This window comes from Copadichromis virginalis, linkage group LG3 (genome assembly GCF_057382275.1).
Source record: "Copadichromis virginalis isolate Kocher_CV1m ecotype Utaka linkage group LG3, C_Virginalis_male_GT1.1, whole genome shotgun sequence".
In the NCBI taxonomy this organism is placed as follows: domain Eukaryota; kingdom Metazoa; phylum Chordata; class Actinopteri; order Cichliformes; family Cichlidae; genus Copadichromis; species Copadichromis virginalis.
Genome location: NC_140620.1, coordinates 55,054,228 through 55,075,590, shown reverse-complemented (window position 1 = coordinate 55,075,590; position 21,363 = coordinate 55,054,228). Strand labels below are relative to the sequence as shown.

The 21,363-nt window shown below is 40.1% G+C and overlaps 1 protein-coding gene across 1 annotated transcript in view; it reads right to left on the bottom strand.

The window, feature by feature from the left end:
- tbc1d14 (TBC1 domain family, member 14) overlaps nucleotides 1–21,363 on the bottom strand; it is a 44,484-nt gene that overhangs the window by 19,696 nt on the left and 3,425 nt on the right. Inside the window, exons 2-3 of the mRNA XM_085451741.1 lie at nucleotides 18,934–19,696; nucleotides 7,951–8,074 (exon numbers count right to left, since the gene is read on the bottom strand). Of these exons, the coding sequence (XP_085307867.1) occupies nucleotides 7,951–8,074; nucleotides 18,934–19,696 (887 nt within the window). The remainder of the gene's footprint in view (nucleotides 1–7,950; nucleotides 8,075–18,933; nucleotides 19,697–21,363) is intronic.

Below are 21,363 nucleotides of genomic sequence, written 5' to 3'. Positions count from 1 at the left end.
TGAAACAAAATCCAGTAAAACGGTAACCCAACTATTCCAAGTCTTGATGCATCCTCAACCATCAAGATAAGGAAATCCTAGAAAGTTTATTCTGTTCATCTGGGAGAAATATTTCACTCATCCAAGCGATGTTCAGATAATTACAATCAACTTTTTGTGGCACACTACTCCACATTCCTCTGTTACCTCACAGGTAGTGCTACAAGTTAATCAACACTTAAGCTGACGAAGCATGAGCAGAAAGGATGAAACATTACTTTACCAACTCTTCCTCCTGTGGTTCTGTCACTATTATAAATGCAACACATTTGTTTTCTTGTTTTGCAACACAAAAAGCTTCTGCTTTACAAAAACAAAAAACTACACCCTGATGTTTATTGCCCTTGTTTTGGATACTGAAAGCTTGATGCATACAGCTTGATTTCAAACTGCTCATATGCAAAGGTGATCAAAGATCTCTTCCCCAGTTTCCCTCTGCTTACCACTGATCAAATAACAGAGCTTTATCGGACTGTGCCACGCCTCCTGATGTTTCATACTGTTTCATGTGGAAAGATATAGTAAAATCCAATTCATTTGTCATCCTGGTACAGGAACAAAGCTGTAAATAACACTTGTAAAACGTGCTATATTTCTTAGAGACTCAGCGCTGGGAATAAAGGCAATCTGTCATCTGTTATACCCGTTAGCTGCAATAGCAATTGGATCCCATGATAACCTACAGCCAAGGCAACCTGCTTTGTCACTATGGCTTTCAGTAAAGTTCTCCAATTTCCTGGTAGTGATGTAAGAGCTCTCTGGGTGCCTGGCTGGCACAGTCTTTCCGATTTAAAGCTATAGACGTGAGGAAGCTGCTCTGTGATGATGACCTCAGGATATTTTCTTTAATGATTCGCATTTGGTCAGTCAGTAATATGTGTTCAAAGTCAAATGAAATTCTGCTTGAGAAGAGGTTAATTTCACTCCTGGTTGTAAAACCGTCCTCCTACAGTGTCAAAGAGCATAGCCTCTGCATCAAATCCTCAGAAAAAACACCACAGGGCTTTCTAATAATGCAAGCTGGGAGCTGAGAGGAGACCTCAGTCTGCTTATCCTTGTCGCCAAACTCAGCTTTTCACCAAATGCTGCTTAAGGCATCAACAAGCATACAACAGAGTAAAATACTAATTGATTCTCTATCATTTGTTATGTAGGAAGGTAGGGGTGTGTGTCAATTTACAGGTTATCTAATCAGAAAGGTAGTAAATTCTGCTGAAGGTCTCTTCCTGGTAAAATTCTTTCCTAATGTTGCCTTTTCACAGAGGATTTCACAGCTATTGGGGTTGTCTCTCCAATAGTGTATGTCTGAAGGTTCTCACTCATCCAGGTCATCATAATCTAAGGAGGTTGGAAATAAAGGAGTCTGGACTTCTGCAAGTTTCCTGGAAGACGTTTCACCCCTCATCTGAGAAGCTTCTTCAGTTCTAAGAGCAACCGTGGGGCTACCGTGGTTCAGGGGGTTGCCGGTTCGATCCCCAGCTCTCTCTGTCCTGGTCGTTGTTTCCTTGGGCAAGACACTTTGGCCAACACCAGTAGGTGGTAGGTTAGAGGGGCTGATGGCACAATATGGCAGCCTCACTTCTGTCAGTCTGCCCCAGGGCAGCTGTGGCTACAACTGCCTGCACCAGTGTGTGAGATTGAATGAATAGTAGAATTGTAAAGTGCTTTGGGTGCCTAGAAAAGCACTATATAAATGCAATCCATCATTATTATTATTATTATTATTATTATTATTATCATCATCATCATCAACAACTGGCGGAGAGTCCCAGATTTTAAGCCCTATGGGAGTGCCCCCTTAGAGTGTCATGTGAAAAATGGTGTAGGTCACAATCCACTAATGTTTCATGTGAACTCATTGTGAAACCTAGCCCAACCTTATGTGATTTCAAATGGTCACATAGCCCAGGATCTGAGTGAGTGTTAAGGCCTCTGGGAAGGGATCTCAAAACTGGATTATAGATGGCAGACAGTTGGTGTCGTAAGCCCCCACCCTCTGTTCAAAGATGGTTGTTCACAGTGGACATAGATGGCTTCTTTCACTCCATTTTAAACCATCTGTCTTCTGTGTCAAAAATGTGAACATTGGTATCCTCAAAAGAGTGAATGTCCTTTAGATGCAGATGGGCAGCCGAGTCTTGTCCCGTGGAGGTGGCTCTTCTATGTTGTGCCATGCACTTATGAAGTGGCTGTTTGGTCTTGGGGACACCCCCATAGGGCTTAAAATCTGGGACTCTCCACCAATTACTCTTAGAACTGATGAAGTTTCTCAGATGATAGGTGAACGTCTTCAAGGAAACTTAAAGTCCAGATGCTTTTCTTTCCAAGCTCCTTAGACTGTACGTTCTGTACTTAACACTTAAAAGGTACTTTTTGACAATGTTTGCTATGGACTCCTATTATGTTGTGACCAACGTCTGGTATATGAGAACACCATAATGTAAATAGTAGACACACAAGCAACATGAAATTCTGCCTGTTACGTTTGGTTGCGTAACAAAAACAAACTTGACCTAACAAAAAAACAAAAATAAACATTTTACTCCTTTTTCATCTTCTGTCAGTAGAAGTTTGTCAATAGGATGATTCTGCGTGAGTACCAGATTGAGTTTTTATTAACCTACAGATTAAAAGGTTTGTGGTGGTGAAAAAAAAAATCAAGGTTAAATCAGGAACAATCAAGAACCACAATGTCACTTTGTTTTTAATGCCAACCATCATTGTCATTATCCCTTTTGCTTATTTATATCATCTATGACACGTGACCTTACTCATGTTGGAGTAATTAAATGTTTCTGAATTGCTTTCAAACAAGGATTCCAACTGCATGTAGTGTCTTTGGCACAGGACAGCTGACACATTAATAACAGTTCTCACAGGGGAGCTGAGGAGGAGTCTGTAATGATCTGGCAGAAAGTGAACAATATCTAGACAAAAACATAGAACTGAATACTGGCATCAAACACTCCAATGAGACGTCTTAGATGAGCTGTTTCTTTTTAACTGCATCAGTGGTGACAGCAGGAGGAAATCCCTTGGATGTCCCTACAATTAAAAAAGACAATGCTACTTCCACACTGCTACACATACTTTGGTAATACTTGGTAAAGGGCTACAGGTCAGGTTCCATGCAGTGGCGATGCTCTGTCCCCTAGCTGGCCAACCAACCATCAACACATCCAAAAACCAGACATTATCTTTTTAGAGACATTCCAGCAATCATCACCCTGCTCCCCAACACAAAGCACAAAGCTACGGCTATTATGGAATAGCTTGAAAGAGGCTATTACAGGATACCCGAGATGTCCTTTTCCTGTGCTGCTTCTCTTTCAACCTCTGACTACCAGTGTCCTCTGATTCTGCCAGACAAGGCGAGAGACAGTGGGTCATCACACTCACAATGCAGCTGCTCACTCACCATGAACGCTGCGGTTCTGTACAGACAGCCAGTCCTCCGGTGGGGGTTCGCCTTGAAAACCCTAGCCTAGCATCATTGCTGCTCCACAGGGCTCACTCCTGGCAACAGGAAACCCAGGAGGTGAAAAAGAAGGGCTGCTGACAGAGCAACACACCCCGCATTACAAGATGATACAGCACCATGATACCCTGTTTCCTCCCCCCACTCTCTCAGTGTCCCTCACTTGGAGCGGTGACGCTACACTGATCCACTCTAGTCTGTCAGTGCCGCTGCTGCGTGTGTGTCAGCAAATCAGCACCACCGTGTCGCTGCGCTCGAAGGAGCTCTGCACTCTGCTGTGCTCTGGCAGGCGCTCTAATCAAACCCCGAGTAATAGATTAGTTCACAGCCACTCTGGCCTCCACTCTCTTAATCCAGTCAGGACAGAATGAGCAGCTGCGACTTAAGAACTGATAGATCTTTTAAAGACAGCATAACAACACATGAAGAGATCTAAAATTGAATGAAAGCTGTGATTCCATTTCTAAACATTCAGTTGCCTTTCAAAGACGCAAGTATCCAGAAAGCTTTTGTTGCTAAGGCTGAAACACAAAGTTCAACTAATGAAGGCTTCAGGTGCTGTGGCAACATTGTATCTGTACTCTGGACAGATGGAGGGATGGAAAACTTGGGGGGGGGGGGGGGGGGGGGGGGGGGGGTCTGAAAATGTTATTCTATTCATTTCTATGTTGAAACTGGTTAGATCCATTAGCAGCATCTAACCAGTTGTTAGAGGAAGCTAACATATCAGAGGAAACCAAAGGCTAGGCAGTTAAGAGGATTATAGGCTGATACGACCAATTTTTTTCTTCTTTTTTTTTTTTTTTTTTTTTTTTTTTTTTTTTTTTCTTTAAATAAAGTCAAATTATTGCAACCATGCTACTAAATTTAGACAACATATGTTTGGCTATCAGCTTCTATGTGAACATTTGTTGAGAATCTTTTATTTTTTATTTATTTATGGTGACAAAAGGTAACTTGATTCCAATTATTATATTGTTCACACACGTGAGCGAGGTGCTGGACACACGCGGGGGACTGGCTATAAATAACTGCATTATACAGTAAAAACAAATCACATTGAGACTAGATTAAATAAATAAGCGAGTAATCTAATCCTCTTTCCTTCATTGAATTTATCTTTGTCTCTTTTTATGCATTATTAATGTGAAATCAGACTCGAAGTCACAACAAGGCCTTTAAACACAGTGGAGCACAGTGATGTTTTACTCTCAGCAATGCAGAATTGGTGTGCATGACAGAATAATGATTCACAGCTTTGGGAAAAAACTGTTAGTGGAAACAGCACAGTGAGTCTCATAATAGCTCAACAATAACAGAGTCAAATAGGAGTCCACACAGAGTCCAGTAACTCCTCCGTGAAACAGCAGCAGCACTGGCTTAACAAAGCCTTGAAATCCGAGCCTTGTTAACTGATTCCTCAGGTCCAATATAGAGTTACAGCCACAGACAGACTTGTGTGTGTACATGAGCACTTGTATATCAACATGCAATTTAAAGCCAACTTGTTAAAAGGTTACACATTAACAGAACCTTTAACTGGGCTTCCCATGCACAAAGATCACTGTAGAGTGCTTTTTCCTTTGTATCAGAAACGGGGCAAATGGAAACACAATAACAGGTTTCTGATGGCTCTAATTACATGTTAGCATCTGGTTCTTTAGTTTATTTTATCAGCACAGAGCGACCCTCTGCTTTTATTGAGCCTTGGGCACTTTTCTGTGGAAGTGGGAAAAAATAATAAGTATTCAGGCACCAGCTGGCTATCTGGCAGTGTTGTCAAAGACCTTGACATTTTGAATACTGCATAACAAACACGTTATGCTTGCTCTCCACTAAACCCAGTCACATAGAGAGAAACAGAAAAATAAGTATATATATAATATTTTAGCAGGTTCTACTTGTATACATGCAACTGTTTCTTCTATTTTGGCCATTTTACATCAAAAGACAAAAAATATTTTAGGCAGCCATAAAAAGAATTGATGATTCATTATAACCGAAAAGCTGGAGCTCAAAGCAAATGGGTGTCCATAAAGGAAGCAACTACCAGCAGCCACAGAAAGTCAATGAGATCGAGCAACTTCAAGAAAAGATGGAAAAAATAACCACTGACCATATGAAGTTAAAATATACAGATCGTTTTCATCTTTGAGGTGAGCAACTGCAGCTTGGAATGTCTGATAGCGACCAAACATCACTGTCTGTCAGGGATAATACGTGTAACATACTTACATCCCCAAAGGAGTATATTATCAACTACTTCAGCTGTCTTCCTGAAGTCCACTGTATTGTAATAACATGCTCCTGCTATAGTGACCATGCAAATAAAATTCTCCTTGTCATGTAAAACCCAAACCATGACCGTGCATGCTCCCTGCTTTGAATAAACGAATAAATAGCTCAAGTCAAACATTTGCTGGGCCATCTACTATACTTCTAAGAGCTGCTGAAGCCAAACAGAGGGGCCACTTCAATTTCTGCAAGTGGTATTTTTTTAAATATAGCAGCTGAACCTGCATGTCATTTTTCAGCTCAGTACTCTTATTGTTCGAGAATACAGCAGATTGTATGCATGATCTGAGTATTTTGAACTTGCTTATGATGAGAGCCATTATGAACCAACTACTGACGAAGGCTTCTTTATCGGTCTTAAGTAGTTATGATGTTACTGTACTTTACCTCATGGTACAACATTAAGGCTCTGCTTAAAACTGAATCCAAGCTATCTGTCTGACCTTTGAACAACAGATGCACACTCTGCAGAAACACCAATTCAAAACTGCACTTTCTGAATTGAACTGATCACATTTTGGGTCAGAGCTGGACCCTGGATCATGGAGCCAATGCCTACTTGTATTAGCGTCAGTTACCTTATGAATATAATACCAATGGTTTGTGCATCAGACAGCTGGCTGTACAGTTTGACTGGGGCTGTGATGGCAGCACCTTCTGCAGTCACATAAACCGCTCCTGATGGTCTATGCCAAGGCCAGATCAACCCCATTCATAGCACACATGCGGAAGGCTGGTTTTCAAGGACAGTGACCGACTGGAGTAGGATGTTGATACCTTATCAGCTTTATCAAACTCCAGACTAAAAATGTAATCATACTTTTCATGGTTATTTTCCTGTTGGAGTCTTCATAATTTTATTTGATGGTTTCCATTTTTCTGCATAGTCACCACAAACAGAAGATCAGCTGCTCTGGGAAGAAAAATCCTTTGTTCTACTGAAGTACGCAAGGCCATGTTCTGTGTGTCAACCAAGCAAAGCACACACAGAGCTGAACAAATGGGCTACAAACAGACAAAACTCTCCTTGGTTTATAAACAGGACAGTGAAACTTCATGTAAAGGAGAAACAGTTCCTTTTCTGATTAGTTTTCTCTCAAACGAGCAGTGACCTCCACCTCACACTGGGGCGGTGCCCAGCTGAGCAACAGGAATGAAATTTGGCACATCGCAAGTCTGAGAGAACAGTTCTCATCTGGAAAAGAGTTAAAGGCACATACCAGGGAAGGCAGAGGTTCATCTGCAGTGGTGCAGACACTGTACTGGTGTGCTTTGAAAATAAGAGCTGAGTGTACAGCAGAGCTGTAAATTCATTGGTCGGTCTATGTTCTTACCCTCGCCTATGGCCACAGGCTGTAGGCAGGGACTGAAACAATAGGATAGCAGATGGCTGAAAACTACAATATACCTGCTGCAACAGTCGGTCGCTTCGCTCAGCACGGCAACTGTGTTTCATAGACATTTGTTTTATACCTGCTGTTACAGGAGGCTGCCGCAGTATTCTCCTGAACTATAGATATGGCCACTTAGACAATACATCCACATAAGCATTGATATAGGAGGAAAAGAAGCCAAAACTGGAAGCCAAGATGTTGTCAAAGGTTTTTTGCAAAGTTTTTTCCACAAATTGTCAAGTTTTCTGCATCTGTGCATCTCTGATCATGTGCTACAATATCATTAAAATGGCAGTAAAAACCAATACAGCTGTGTCTTCAACCCAGCTCTAGCAGCGCACCGTGCCAAGTTAAAAAAATTGAGAGGTGCATAAGCAGCCGACTGGCATCAAAATTGATGCGCAACACTACATCATGCCACATGAGATTAAGCCTAGCTAGTACATTGAAAGAAGCCTGGTTCAGGAATCTTTTCTAGAATGTCGTCAGGATGCCTCCTTGTTTTGGAGTTTTAGGCTTGTCCTACCAGGGAGGTGAAGAAATTAATTGGAGAATAGAAAGTATGGTGGGGAAATGGAGATCTGCACATCACTGCTTGGACTGCTGTTCGTCTGACGCAGACGCAACTACTGCCCACGTCTCCATCCTTTCTGGCAATTCAATAGGTATGCTCGTGCCACAAGCCACACACAAAATAAAGCCCGTTAAGTTCTGCTGAACCCCTGGTCTGACTACAGATTCTACCTTTTGTATTTTCTTAGGGTCTTTGAGGGGGCTTTCCCGAAGTGGGACTTTCCCAAACAGCTTCCACCCAGGATCCTTCTGCTCCACAGGCTGATTTTCCTTCACTCTCCTGGCAAACAGGCTCCTGAGAGAGGAGAATGACACAGAATTAGAATGGACGATAATTAGCTCATTACAACAGCAACAAAAAGGAAGGAAGGCGTTGACAACCTGCCTCCTGACTAAAGCAATCAGTGAGGTGAAACACTGTAGTGTGTGTGTCTCTACTACTGGAGGGGACAGCTGATGTAAAGCCACATATTGTATATTTGACTTAAAGAACAAGGGGTTATAGGTCGCAAGCCATTTAACCTCCTACCTTATATGAGCGATATTCAATTAAAATTTAAGGTCTAGTTAGAGAAAATTTCCTCAAACCAAGGTCCAAAATATCAAAGTTCCAAATGCATTATAATTTAATGCAATATATAATAAAGTAGCCCAATTTTTGAATCAGTAGTAGTTTGAAGTTATATAAGAATATTAAATCTACATTTATGGTAATTTCATTTTAATGGAGAAAGACAGAATTCAACCAAAAAATCCAGAAAGAAAATATTACATGAAAGTAATAAATAAATAGATTTGCATGTCTCTGAGTAAAATAAAAATTTGATTCCCCCACAGATTGACTATAATCATGGGACATAGCCAGTCAATTCCAGATACTACTGATCTTAACTTGTTGTGTATAAAGTACACCTTTTCACAGAATCAATTTGCTTTTATTCCAACCTATCCACGACCACAGGTAAGACCAAAGATCGATCAAAGAACGTGACAAGACTGCAGATCTGCACAACGCTGGGCTACACATGGATGAGTTACAAGAACATCAGCAAGAAGCTTGGTGAGAATATGACAACTGTCCGTGCAATTATTCAGAAGAAACTGTCACCCTTGAAGGAGTTCTTCCCTCACAGGGTGAGGATGATCACAAAAAAAGTGGATCAGCCTAGAGCTACACTTGTTAATGACGTAAAGGCAAATAAGACCACAGTCACCAAGAACACCACTTTTAACACACTACACATTGAAACCTTGCAGCGTTCCAAGTTCCCCCCTTGGTTATGCGGCCGATCTTACAAACTCAGAAGGAGAACATTTCCCCCACTGTACATCGACTATTGTAGACAAAGGAAAAGGCTGACCATACTAAAATAACAATAAGATAAATGTGAGAAATGTGGCACTAACGTAAAATAGAAATGGTGCATCAAAATCTAGTAATAGGTCTGGGTTCAGATCCAGATTGTAGTCTGCCTATTCACGACTTAGGCACAATATGGAAGAAAGCATTGGGAAATGGTTGAATTTGGGTGTTTTTTTGTCCCACTGCCACAGGTGTATAAAACTCAAGCACTTGTAAAAGAATGGGTCATCTAAAGAGCTTACTGAATTTGAGTATGGTAGTAAAAAAGATGCCACTGCTGCAACAAGTCAGAGTGAAATTTCGTATCGGCAAGTGGTATTATTGCAAAACTAAAGTGTTTAAAAACCACATCAACATCATGTAAAGTTACGGCGCAGGCTTGCCATGTGCTGAGACACACAGTGCCTAACTGCAGAGTTCCAAATTTCCCCTCATTATTGCCGCTTTGACTGAAGAATACTACCTTCATCCAATGAATTTTGTGAATTCCCATTTGAAATGAATTGTATCCAGTCTCCTCTGCACTGCATGGAAAGTGCAGTGGTTTCAACCCACCTGGGGTTTAAATACTACCTGCTAAACCGTTGAAAAGCTTTCTTTTGTTCCACAACATTCACTAAGCCGTTTAGCCAGCTATTCGGTTTTATTTTTTTATTCATTTATCACGGCGTTGATGTCACTGAGCTGTTAGAGGTGGCTTTAATTAAAAGCCCGAATAGAGGCAAGCTGTGAAAAGACATTTAAATTGGTCAAATAAAAAGCCTCTTCTGATCAAGCAGGGCAAGAACAGGCACAATAGAAGGCTGTAACATCAAAGAGCCCACACACTGCTGTTTGTCTAAGGCTGAATTTCATCAAGGGGTCTTCTATAATGATTTTCACACGTCAGCTAAATATGACATTTTCAAGCTTTGGCTCTCAGCAAGTTGTACAGACATGTGGAAAGAGCCGGGAAGGGTCAAATAGGTCTAAATGCACAAGTTGTCTCAGTTGAATCAGTGACCCCTGACCTCTTAAGTGCTGCACAGCTTGACCTGTGCCCCGTGGGTTGGTCTCGAGAGTAGTGATGACAGGAAACATGCTGCCAAACACAGGACAGACTCATTCAATGACTGTCACCACATGTGCTACGGGCTTCTGTTTTTGCTTTGGAAATTGCTTCATTCAAGATGTTCTGTGCTCAGTAAAACCTTACAGTTCCTGTCATCTGGACAACAAAATGACACTGGCTCTTATCTTGCTTAATAACAGTAGTTATAAAGTTATTATAAAGTGCAATTAATACTAATCAAGAAGAAGCTGCATCATATCAAAAACAAGCAATGCTTTGCTGCTAGTAATCACTTATGTTCAATTACTAAACAAATCTTGCAGCTGCTCTAAAATTAGTTTGTAATTTTCCTTTTTTATGATTTGGTAATATTTCAGTTTTCTAGTTACAGTAAAACAGCCCAAGTTGCAAATATGACCTATATTCCACAAGAAAAAAAAAACAAAACTAACATGCACAGAGACCAAACTACTATAATAAAGCTCACCACCTCTGAGCAGCTAACTCAGCTGAACTTCCCTTGTTCTATGCAAGTCTGATCTCTTCAGGAGCTTTTAATTATCTTAAGAAGCCAATTAAAAAGCTCTATTTTAAATTCAGAAAAGAAATCCATGAGCTATGAGCCCTAAAATGCTGAGGCCTGAACAACTTATTCAGCAATATTAGCTGAGAATTAATAGGGAAGAAGTATTATTTATGTATAACCTGCAGGTTTTCCAGTATTCAGAAAGCAATGTGTTTTATGAGTTACAGAGCAGTCTGAGGAGCAAATATCAGGAAAAAAAACATTATTTCTTGTAGACCATTAATACTGTTAGGAATCAGAAGGTGACGCAAGACAGAAAGATGACAATACCATCACACTGCAACTCTGGACAACATTTCAAACAGCCAAGCTTTACAGCCAACCAGCTGTAATTGCTTATGAAACGTAACAAAGATTAACAACAATTTTGCTAATGATTTACCATGGTGACATTTCAGTTTCCAGTGACAACCTGAAAACAAAATAACTTGATCTTAACAAGTAAATCCATTTATGTTCACAGTCAGGCATAAGCTGGGCGAGTCGCCATTCTATTTACCCTCTAATGCCAACGCCTCATTCCTGCCTCGTTGTAGCTGCACGTTTCACATCAACCCTGCATATTTTCCGCTCTGCTTGCTGATAACTACAGTACACAAAGATAAAAGTAATGGAATGTTACTCCCAAGGTGAAAAAAAGAAAGCCGTTAAAAGCCAACACTTTTAATATTTTACAAACTGTAAATGCACAGTGACATTTAAGCTGAACTTCTCTGCTATTTTCACAATTGCACAGACAAACCAGTGAACAAAACAAAACCACCATTTTCCATACTATCGCCATTTTCTTAATATTTTGACAAAGAAGTGCTTGAACGCATAAGACATCGGTAAATTGTACAGCACCATTTCACACTCAAATATAGAGGAAATGGTCAATTTAAGGATGTAATATCTACTGACATCAAAGCCATCTAACTCCACCCACAGCAAACAGAGGAAGGAAACGTTAGCCTTCAGATTACAAAGAAACAAAAGATGGAGAGGATAACTGAGGAACGCATGGGGTGACGGAGGAAAGAGTCATTTAGCCACAAAGACCAGGGGAAAGACAAGGACTATTTAACAGATTTCTTTTGAAGCTTGGAGAACTCAAAACAATTCAAGGAAAACTGCTTCACAGACTTTGCACAGGCTGTACTGAATGCTACACTTAAGAATCCCATTATTATCATTGCTCACTCCCTGTCATAGATTTACTTTTAGAAAGACGAGTACTGGCAAACATGGCAAAGTTTCATATATTGAATCCAGCTTTACTACTTTTCTCTACTTTTGGTTCTGAATGATGTTAATCTGAACATGTCGTTAGAATCTGATCTCTCTGGTTATGAGAACCTACCTCCTGTTTAATTCTTCTGTCTTAAAATGAATAAGGATTATTTATAAGTGTTAATCATACAAAACTACTAAGAGTTCTAGAATTTAACACTTCTCTTTGGTGAGGAGGACAGACGAGCTGACCCATGCAACAGGGCTCTCCAACACCATTATAGGCAATCCATCCCTCCATCGCAATTCCAAAGACTTAGAGAAGTAATACCAAGAAGCAGGGTGTGGAACAATATCTTAAAACACTGCACAGCCGTGAAAAACACAAATTCACAGCTTAAAAAACCCAATTACACCCTGATGGCTTCCAAAGAAATTAACAACAATAACAATCTTGGCAAAATTGGACATTCTAGCAAATTCACCACAAAAATGAGAATGCTTAGAGAACCTGCTAAATGCAACAAACCCCAAGAACTGCATCTCAGACTCCACATTTAACATGCTGACATTTGTAAACGTTCAGAAAAAGACTTTTAAAGTATGGCTTGTTTGGAAGGGTTGTCAGCAGGAAGCCTATTCTCTGTAGAAAGAAAATGGCTGCATGACACAGGTTTTTAAAGTTGCATCTGAATAAAAAACAAAAACAAAAAAACAACAACTTTGGAACGATGTCCTTTGGAAATAAAGACAAATCCAAAGTAGAGATGTTTTACCATAATGCAGTGTTGTAGTTGAAAAACAAACAAACAACATGAGCACAAGCAGTGGCTTTGTAACAATTTATTCTAGTTAAATGTGAGGCCATCAGTGGATGAGCCCTGCGAAAGCTGATGAAGACCCAGAGGGAACATCACGAGTGTAGATTAGATGATTCACGAAAACACAGCTAAACTCAAACTTCTCAAACCACAATGTTTCAGTGACTTGTTTTTCAAGCAAATAAAGATGGCAAGTAGAAAAGTAGAGGAATTTCATAGTTTGTGAAAGTTATTGAACTGATTCCTGGTCCACGGTTATCAGTTTGGTAATGTGGATAGCAAACTGATAGCTTGCTATCCACACTAGCTTTGGCTGGCCTAAAATCAAAATGGAAAGCATCTCTTGATCCTTTGCAATTTACTTGAATACCAAATCTGAGTGTGGATGATGCAATCATGCCGCAGAGACTATACTCCCATTTTAACAGTAACAGCTGCACATTAAAGAACCTTTAAGAAATCTTGGTAAACATGCCCACCATCACAGGGCTTACTAGAATATATTATTGTCATCTCAACCTAAAAAATAAACCCACTAATAAATCTTAAAATGTGGTTCAAAGCTTGGGAAAACATTACTTGGTCAATAATCAACTTTTTGGCTCAACCAACTAATTATTTAAACAAGAATCTGTACATCTGTAACGCAAAAGCAATACTGAAAATATGCGATATGCCAGAAAAAGTAAACTGTCAGCAGGGAGTAGTGAACACGAGTAACCCCAGAAAGCCTCTATAAAAGAACGCAACACAGATCAAAGTGCAGAGGCCAACACGGTGCCACCTTTAAGAAGCAAACTTTGACTTCAACTCCTGGATTACTCAACACCTCGTGTGGATGCCATGTGTTTTGTTTTTGCTTGTTTTTGGCTTTCGTGTCTGCAGGAACATGGTTTGCATTCAGTCAGGGCCAAAGTTGCTTCAACGTGACATCTGAATTGGTGCGGCTACGGTCGAGTACTCAAACGGAACAGCTAGGAAGAACCAAAGAACTGACTGTCAGAAGTGCTTATTTATATATGGTCAGTGTGAGCTAAGACATAGCACTAGATTATTTTTTCCCCCCAAAGGATTTTAAGATTTTTAGCATTTCACAAATCTGGTTTTCAGCCTTGATGTCTGCAAATAAGGTGATAAAGTGTCTCAGCATGGTTACAGGCCTGAATTTACAATAAAGAGACATGACTCAAAAAAATTAACACAAGCCATCTCAAGTAGAAAAGCAGACTCAAGTCATAGAAAACATAAAATAACCAGGACAAAGAACTGCTCAAAGCTGCCAAGCAGAAAAAAAAAAAAAAAAAAAAAATCCAACAGGAAACAGTAGCCATGACATGTCAATCAAGACAAACTTATGCCACCAAATACTGTTCATTGTCCTACCTGTCAGTGTACAGCATGAGCGATGGAGTTGCCATCCTGCTCTGTTAATGCAATTACACAACAGAGAAACAAGAGCCTGGAGTCTAAGCTTCAAAAGACGATAAGAGGAACAGAAAAATAGCAAAAACCCTGTGGTTAAACTCATAGATCAGCAAGTCCCACTGCATTTACGGCTTTTACTACAGAGTGTAAAAAAAGCCCTACACAGCCACTTTGTTCAGGCAGAGTGGAAAGGAGGGAGCTGCTCTCTCCTCTGTGTCCCCACCTCCTCAGTCACAAGGCTGACTTCTAAACAAATGGGATGTAAGGAACAGGAGGAATGAGTGTGAGAAGCAGGAATCTGAAGGGCAATCAGTAAATGAGTAACTTTTACTTGTGACGAATGAATAAAAACAGGGATGACGAGTTGAGTTTGAGGGAGTGCCAATTTAACACTTGATGTTACCTCATTAACTGATTAATTCAGTCAGTAAACATTTTGAGTGTGTTTGGAACTTGGATTCAATTTGAGGAAAACCAGAGCAGGCAGTGGATCATTTCATTCCCGTCATCCTACCCATCTAATAACTACAACCAAAACAAAATGTAAACTCATGGTTTTGACTCAAATGCATCTTTCCTGAAATATATATTGGGAAAGATGCATTCAGCAGAGAGGAATAGTACATTTCTTGCAAGTCAAACAGAATACGGAAATTCCAGGTTTGGCTTCAGTTCCTAAAAGAAATAAAGCGTCTGAAAATTAAAATAGAGTCTCTGCTTACGTTTAAGTAAAACCTCCAGGCACCGATGAAAAGAGGATTTAAACCAAGGTCATCTCAAATCATCACATTTTTGGCAGCTTTCATTTGCCAAGTGAACTCCTACACAAATACAGAAACAAGAAAAGGGCTACTTTCAGCTGCTCTATTACAACAGTGGGCAGTTCCACATGTTTGATTTGGCAGAGTCTTGCACCAGATGCCAAATATGAAATGATTCACACACTAAATCAATGAAATGTTACATTTCGGTAGCAGAGTAGATCTGGGTTAGAGGAAGAAAGAATGAGACCATGCGATCTGACACACGTGGCAATGGCACCAGCAGCCTCAAGCTGAAAGCGGTCTCAGTTGAGATTACACTTTTTCAAAACTCAATGCACACAACAATCTCTGCAGCATCTGTAGTGCTAAATGCAAGCTATCCATGACAACACACTTGATCTGAAATAAGAGCCTGGTCAAATACAAAAAGAAATCTTGGTAGACTAAAAGCGTTCCTCAGAACGTGTGCAAAAACCTGTAAGTCAAATGAAAGTAACTTTAGCATGTCTGTGCCAGCTTATAAGAAGTTGAACCCGAGTATGATGATGAAACTTGTAGTGAGACATCAAAAACCTCATTAGCATTTTCTTCAGGCAATTAAGTAGTTTGATATGTTCTTGTTGGCTGGCGTTTTTTAACTTAGTTACTTACTACGAGGACTACGGTCACCATCCTGCTGCCTTTTCTGTGCACTTAACCCTCTAACTTCATCTTAAATAGTCTTAGTAAACTGCTGTTCCCCTAAGGTGCTCTATCTGTAACATGCACAAGGAGGAGGAAGAGGAAGGAGCACCACACCTTTAGCTGCACACATTCAGAAATGGGAAGTAGCCCATTAGATGCAATGTCATGACAGTATCGTCTTCACAAACAGAGAAGCAGTGCACACTCTCTCAGGACAAGTTATGCTGTTAAGGACGTTCCCTGCCAGAAAACAGAAAATTCCTCAGGATCTGAGATACTGGGTAGGGATGCACATATCTGATAGTCGTATATAAGGGGACAGAGTGCTTTGAATCAGCACAAATATGCTCCACTGCAGGCCTCTAAAAATTCCAACTGCACATTTGGGTCACGCTGTGCATTTGTTGAATATTGAAGCAAACGGCCCCCTCACCCCCCTAAAGAAAGAAAAAAAGAAAATCCCAAAGATCCAAAAACACAGTATGAAGAGTACAAACAGGAGTCGCTAACATCAGCACAAACAACAGTGGTCAACAGACCAGTTGTATGTAACACATCTTTTTGACACTGGCCCCATCTGAAAGCAGCAATGTGCAACCACCACTGAAACTTCATAACTTCTACATGAAACAGCACAGAGGAAGCTGACGGCAAAGGGTCAGTCGTTTGAAGGCATTTCACAGTCTGTTTGCAGTAATTCATGTAATTAACAGCAAACTATAGTCAAGTGAGTTAACATGAGCCAGAAGCTCCAAAAACAGCACTTTCCTTGTTAGCTGCTCTCGCCCCTTTTCTCTTTATGTTCGTTTTAGCACTTGTGAAGCTTTTACTGCACCTACAGTAGAATATGGAGTTTCTTGTTAGACATACTCTGCATGTGTGGCTCTAAGAGCAATGCTTAGTGCTGAGAAACTACTGTGAACATAAATTAGAGCAGCAAATTCTCACTGAGCTTAAATTAAATCTGTTTTGTTCACCATGGTTTTGTTATTGTTTTACCAACAAATACAACTTCAGCACATACATGAATGAACTTTAGATTTATGTTATAAGGATGGGATCAGTAATAATTGGTCTAACTGGTCCATTTGTACTATTGAAACATGATGTGCTGGGAGCTGGTGTCAAAAGGTGTGAATAACAAGCAAACCAGGCTTTACCAGGGGTGTTCATATACTAGTCTGTATCTTAAACACAAGAGACAACATGTAAGTGGTAGCTAGGTCGCTGCTGTGCTTTAAAGCTGCTATCAGACTCATGCTTGGCCATGATTTGGATAAGCAGAGGTCAGGGTCATGATCTTTTATGTTCTGGGTGAGCTGCAATTTCCAAGAGTGGTGGAATGGGTCAGAGGGATATTTTGCTTAATGCACGTTTGTGAAGCAATCTTAAGCATACAAATTCTGCAAGTCAAAGAGGAAGTTGACAATCTAGTATTATCTCAGTAAGGCTGGCTACAATGCTGCTTTTTGTTTTTCTTCTATTTCTGCCCTATTATGGCCTCATAACATTTGTGATAGATCAATATTTTATTTTAATTATATTAAATAATTTCCCCCAGGGATCAATAAAGTATTCTGATTCTGATTCTGATATTTCTGCCCACGTTTCATTATACTCCAGCATGGTGCAAAGATCTTGAAGAAAGTTTACAGCCCTTAATTTGTAGTTTACATCCAAAGAGACAGGCTTTTTAGATTTTTTTTTTTTTAAGTGTTCTTGGACATCAGGCTGTCTGGAGGTCTTTTAAAGTTTTTCCTTTGGACAACTGCTGCTTTTTCATAAAACAAAAGGCAGCCAATATCCAAAGAAAAGCTCTACAAATGTCCCTCCTAAATCCTGCAACTCCTCTAAAAGATTCTAAATTACAAGTAGTGGTGTGTGGATCACACCATATATCGATCGTGGCTCAAGAGTTGGCAGTTCGTCTTGTAACCAGAAGGTTGCCGGTTCGAGCCCGGCTCGGACAGTCTCGGTTGTTGTGTCCTTGGGCAAGACACTTCACATACTGCCTACTGATGATGGCCAGAGGGGCCGATGGCGCGATGTGGCAGCCTCGCTTCTGTCAGTCTGCCCCAAGGCAGCTGTGGCTACAGCTGTAGCTGCCTCCACCAGTGTGTGAATGTGAGAGTGAATGAATAGTGGAATAGTGGAGGGCCCCGAAAAGCGCTATATAAATGCAATCCATTATTATTATGATATATACACAATTCCTCTGATACCAGATATGTATGTTCTAGAATCGATTCTCACATTAAAATATTGATATTTTAGTAATTTAGTAATAAATTTGTACTTTATCATTAACAAGAACACAGTGGAAAGTAGCCGTTATTGGGATCGTCTAAATGATTGGTAGGAACAACTCCTTCCTGTCGTAGTGAGATGCAAAATGCTGCAATATAAATGTGTCACGGCTTACGTGTTGACAATAAGGGCTGATTGCAAACGGAGTCATGTACCAGCTAAGATGAGGTTTGTGGCACATGTGGCAAGACCACAAACAAAAATAAATCATAGCACAGAATATGATGACTTTATGATGAGGATGAGAGGGACAGGTGATGCTAGGGCGAGACAGAGTCCTTTGGTGCTACAGGCACCATCTTGGTACAGAGACAGAAAATGTGGGGATGTGTACCACTGCTGCCGATTTTTGAAAAGTGACTTATGTCTAGGCTTAGTTTTTGTTTTGATGTTTAAACAAGTTGAATTCCCCGCACCCTTAAAACTATGGAATCACATTTGTTCTTGTTTGTTGTTAATTTACATTAATAAATATGGTAATGAAATAAATACATGCCTGAATGAGTAATTAACTTTAGATGTTTACCCTGAGATTACCTCACATGAATTCAATTGACCTAGATTTGGTCAAGGTTGTAGAGTACATCGTTGACAGTGGATTATACAGGTTAGGTATCATCAAAATATATTATCTATATGCAAAAAACAGCTACTGTAGGCTTTGAAAAAATAAAAATGCATCCAATAAAAACACAGCTCAAAAATATTTCATATATAAGACAAATAGATAATAACATGAGTCTAAAAACTTTCTCAGTTGTATTATTATTTTAAATCATTTGTTTCAAATGATTGTTAATTGAATATTCCAAAATGTAGGTACTGACTTTACAGGTTTTTTTATTTCTTATATGATAATTGTTCATAATTAAACAAGAACAGATAGTCTGTGGGGGTGTGGTGGGGTGTTACAAATACAAAGTACAGAACCATGGACTTACCTTGCAAATAAACTTGCTAGTGGTCCCAATTTTCTCTGCCTCCCATCCTCTTCTTTCTGCATGACTTCTGCCGCCCATAAGTCTCTGGAGGTTCCCGCTGAAGACGACAACACCACTTCTGAAAAGTGGTTAGTGCTGCTGTCGGCTGTCTCCAAAGTGACAATCGCACTGGAGTCAGATGTAACTGTGAAATCCAGGATGTCTTCGTTGGAGACCGACAGTTCTGTGCTCATGCTTGACACGCTGCACACAGAGATGTCATCACTACGGTTTAATGCTCCGCCCCCAACACCAGCTCCCATGGTGGAGGATAATCTGAGGGTGGGGCTAAAGAGGCGGATGTTGTCATAGCCACTGCGGGGAAAGGTGGAGGATTTTCGTACAGTGGTGCCATCAGAGGGACCATTGTCCAGAGGTAATGTGGCGGGGGTGTCGTGACTTGATTCCAGCATAAGGCCTCCGTCGCTTTGCCTTTGGTGACTGTGAAGGAAGGGCTCCGGAGGATTGATCTCCAGAGTGGGGATACCAGAGTCCTGGGAAGTCAGGCTGTGGTTGTCTGGCTCCAGGTCTGGGTAACTTTTCTGTGGGCTGCTATAACAGACAGTAGTGGGCGAGCAGGATGGCTTGTAGATGGGCAGGACGGCGTTGCTGTGTGTGGCCGCTCTGGCCTCATGGCAGTGATTGCTGATGTGATCATTTAGGTGAGAGGCCGTCGGGTCTTTGACCACAGAGCCATTCTCCACTATGGTTCCTCCAGGCATAACTGTAGGAAACAGAAATTTCAGTTTAACAACATAAATATATTTATTCACCTCCTGATAACTAGTTTGAGCCAATTTGCTGTAGTCTTTCATAAAAAGTACGTTAAAAAAAAAAGTGACAATTCCATTGTTACATTGTTGAAATAAAGAAGCACAGAGAGTGCAAACTTCTGGCAAGGCAGCTCATTCTCTGGTCTCTTTCTTTGTTTTTTAATACACTAAGGTTAAAAATAATTAGTTCTGTTAAAATTAAAGCGTTAATGCAAAGTAATCCGCCATCACGGTCAACACGATTAAGATTTTTAACGCTATTAATGCATCTGGAGTGCAGAATGATTCAAAATTCCCAAAATGTTTCTGTCAACGCATTTTGGGCAGTTTGTCCAAGTAGAGTTACCTTCACACATGTGCAAATGTGCAGTTGATCTGGTAGTGACGGGCAGCTGAACCAAACAACTCAATATAGAAGATGATAAACGCACGTTTGAGTACGTTTGAATATTTAAAAAAAAAAAAAAAAGACAGAACAGTCAACCGACATAGTATTATGCACATTGTGAAAGAATGAATTCTCTTTTCACCGAAGCACTTCCATCTTAAAATATCACATCGACGTGAAGCATACATTAGTCGTGGATGCTGCTAGGACTAACGCGTCACCAAGCTTGCAACAAACCACTCACAGAGCATTGGCAGATTGCAACAAACTGCAGACCTATTAATATCTTTGGGAACATGCGCTTTACATAGCTTTGGTTCCTCGTTTCAAGGACTTGAAGCCTCCCCAAAAGTGACAGAGAGAGAGCGGATAAATGTTTACAGAGTTTTTTGTTAACATGAATGTTCAAGGTCTTGATGCATTCTCAATCATCCAGGAAAATAAATCTCCAAATTCTGTTCATCCAGATTCTGTTCATCTGGACGTAGCGTTTTGTGGGAGAAAACGCTACGTCCTTCAGTGGGCTGGTTTCAGTCATTATGCAAATGTACTGTTTATAAGATTGGGGAAACCTGCAGTCAGCTGAGACTGAAGAAGTCACTTGGATGAGTGACGAAACGTTTCTCCCACAAAACGCTACGTCCAGATGAACAGAATCAACTTTTTGGAGATGAATGTTCAAGATAAATAAACATGTTAAGTACGCATATTTTCCCTTTTTTCTTGAATCTGTTTGCTCGTGCAAAATTAAATGTGATTAATATAGAATAAAAATAAATGGTATTTAATTGTGATTAATCAAAATTAATCCAGAGTAACCCTGTGATGAATCGGATTAAACATTACCTATTAATTTTCAATTCAATTCAATTTTATTTATATAGCACCAAATAACCTCTAGGTACTTGCACAGTAGATCGTACAATAACAAATACAGAAAACAAACAAACAAACAAACAAACAAACAATCATATGACCCCCTATGAGCAAGCACTTTGGCGACAGTGGGAAGGAAAACTCCCTTTTAACAGGAAGAAACTTCGAGCAGAACCAGGCTCAAGGGGTGAGATAAGGAAAACAGGATAAAGACATTCCTATTAGTATGTAGGTTTTTTAAAAAGTTGTATTTCACTGCTGAGAACCAGTTTAAGCATACATTCTTTGTGTTTACTCTCCATTTACTTCATTATATTGCATAAATGTCAGTTACAAGCTTAAATATAAAGTTGA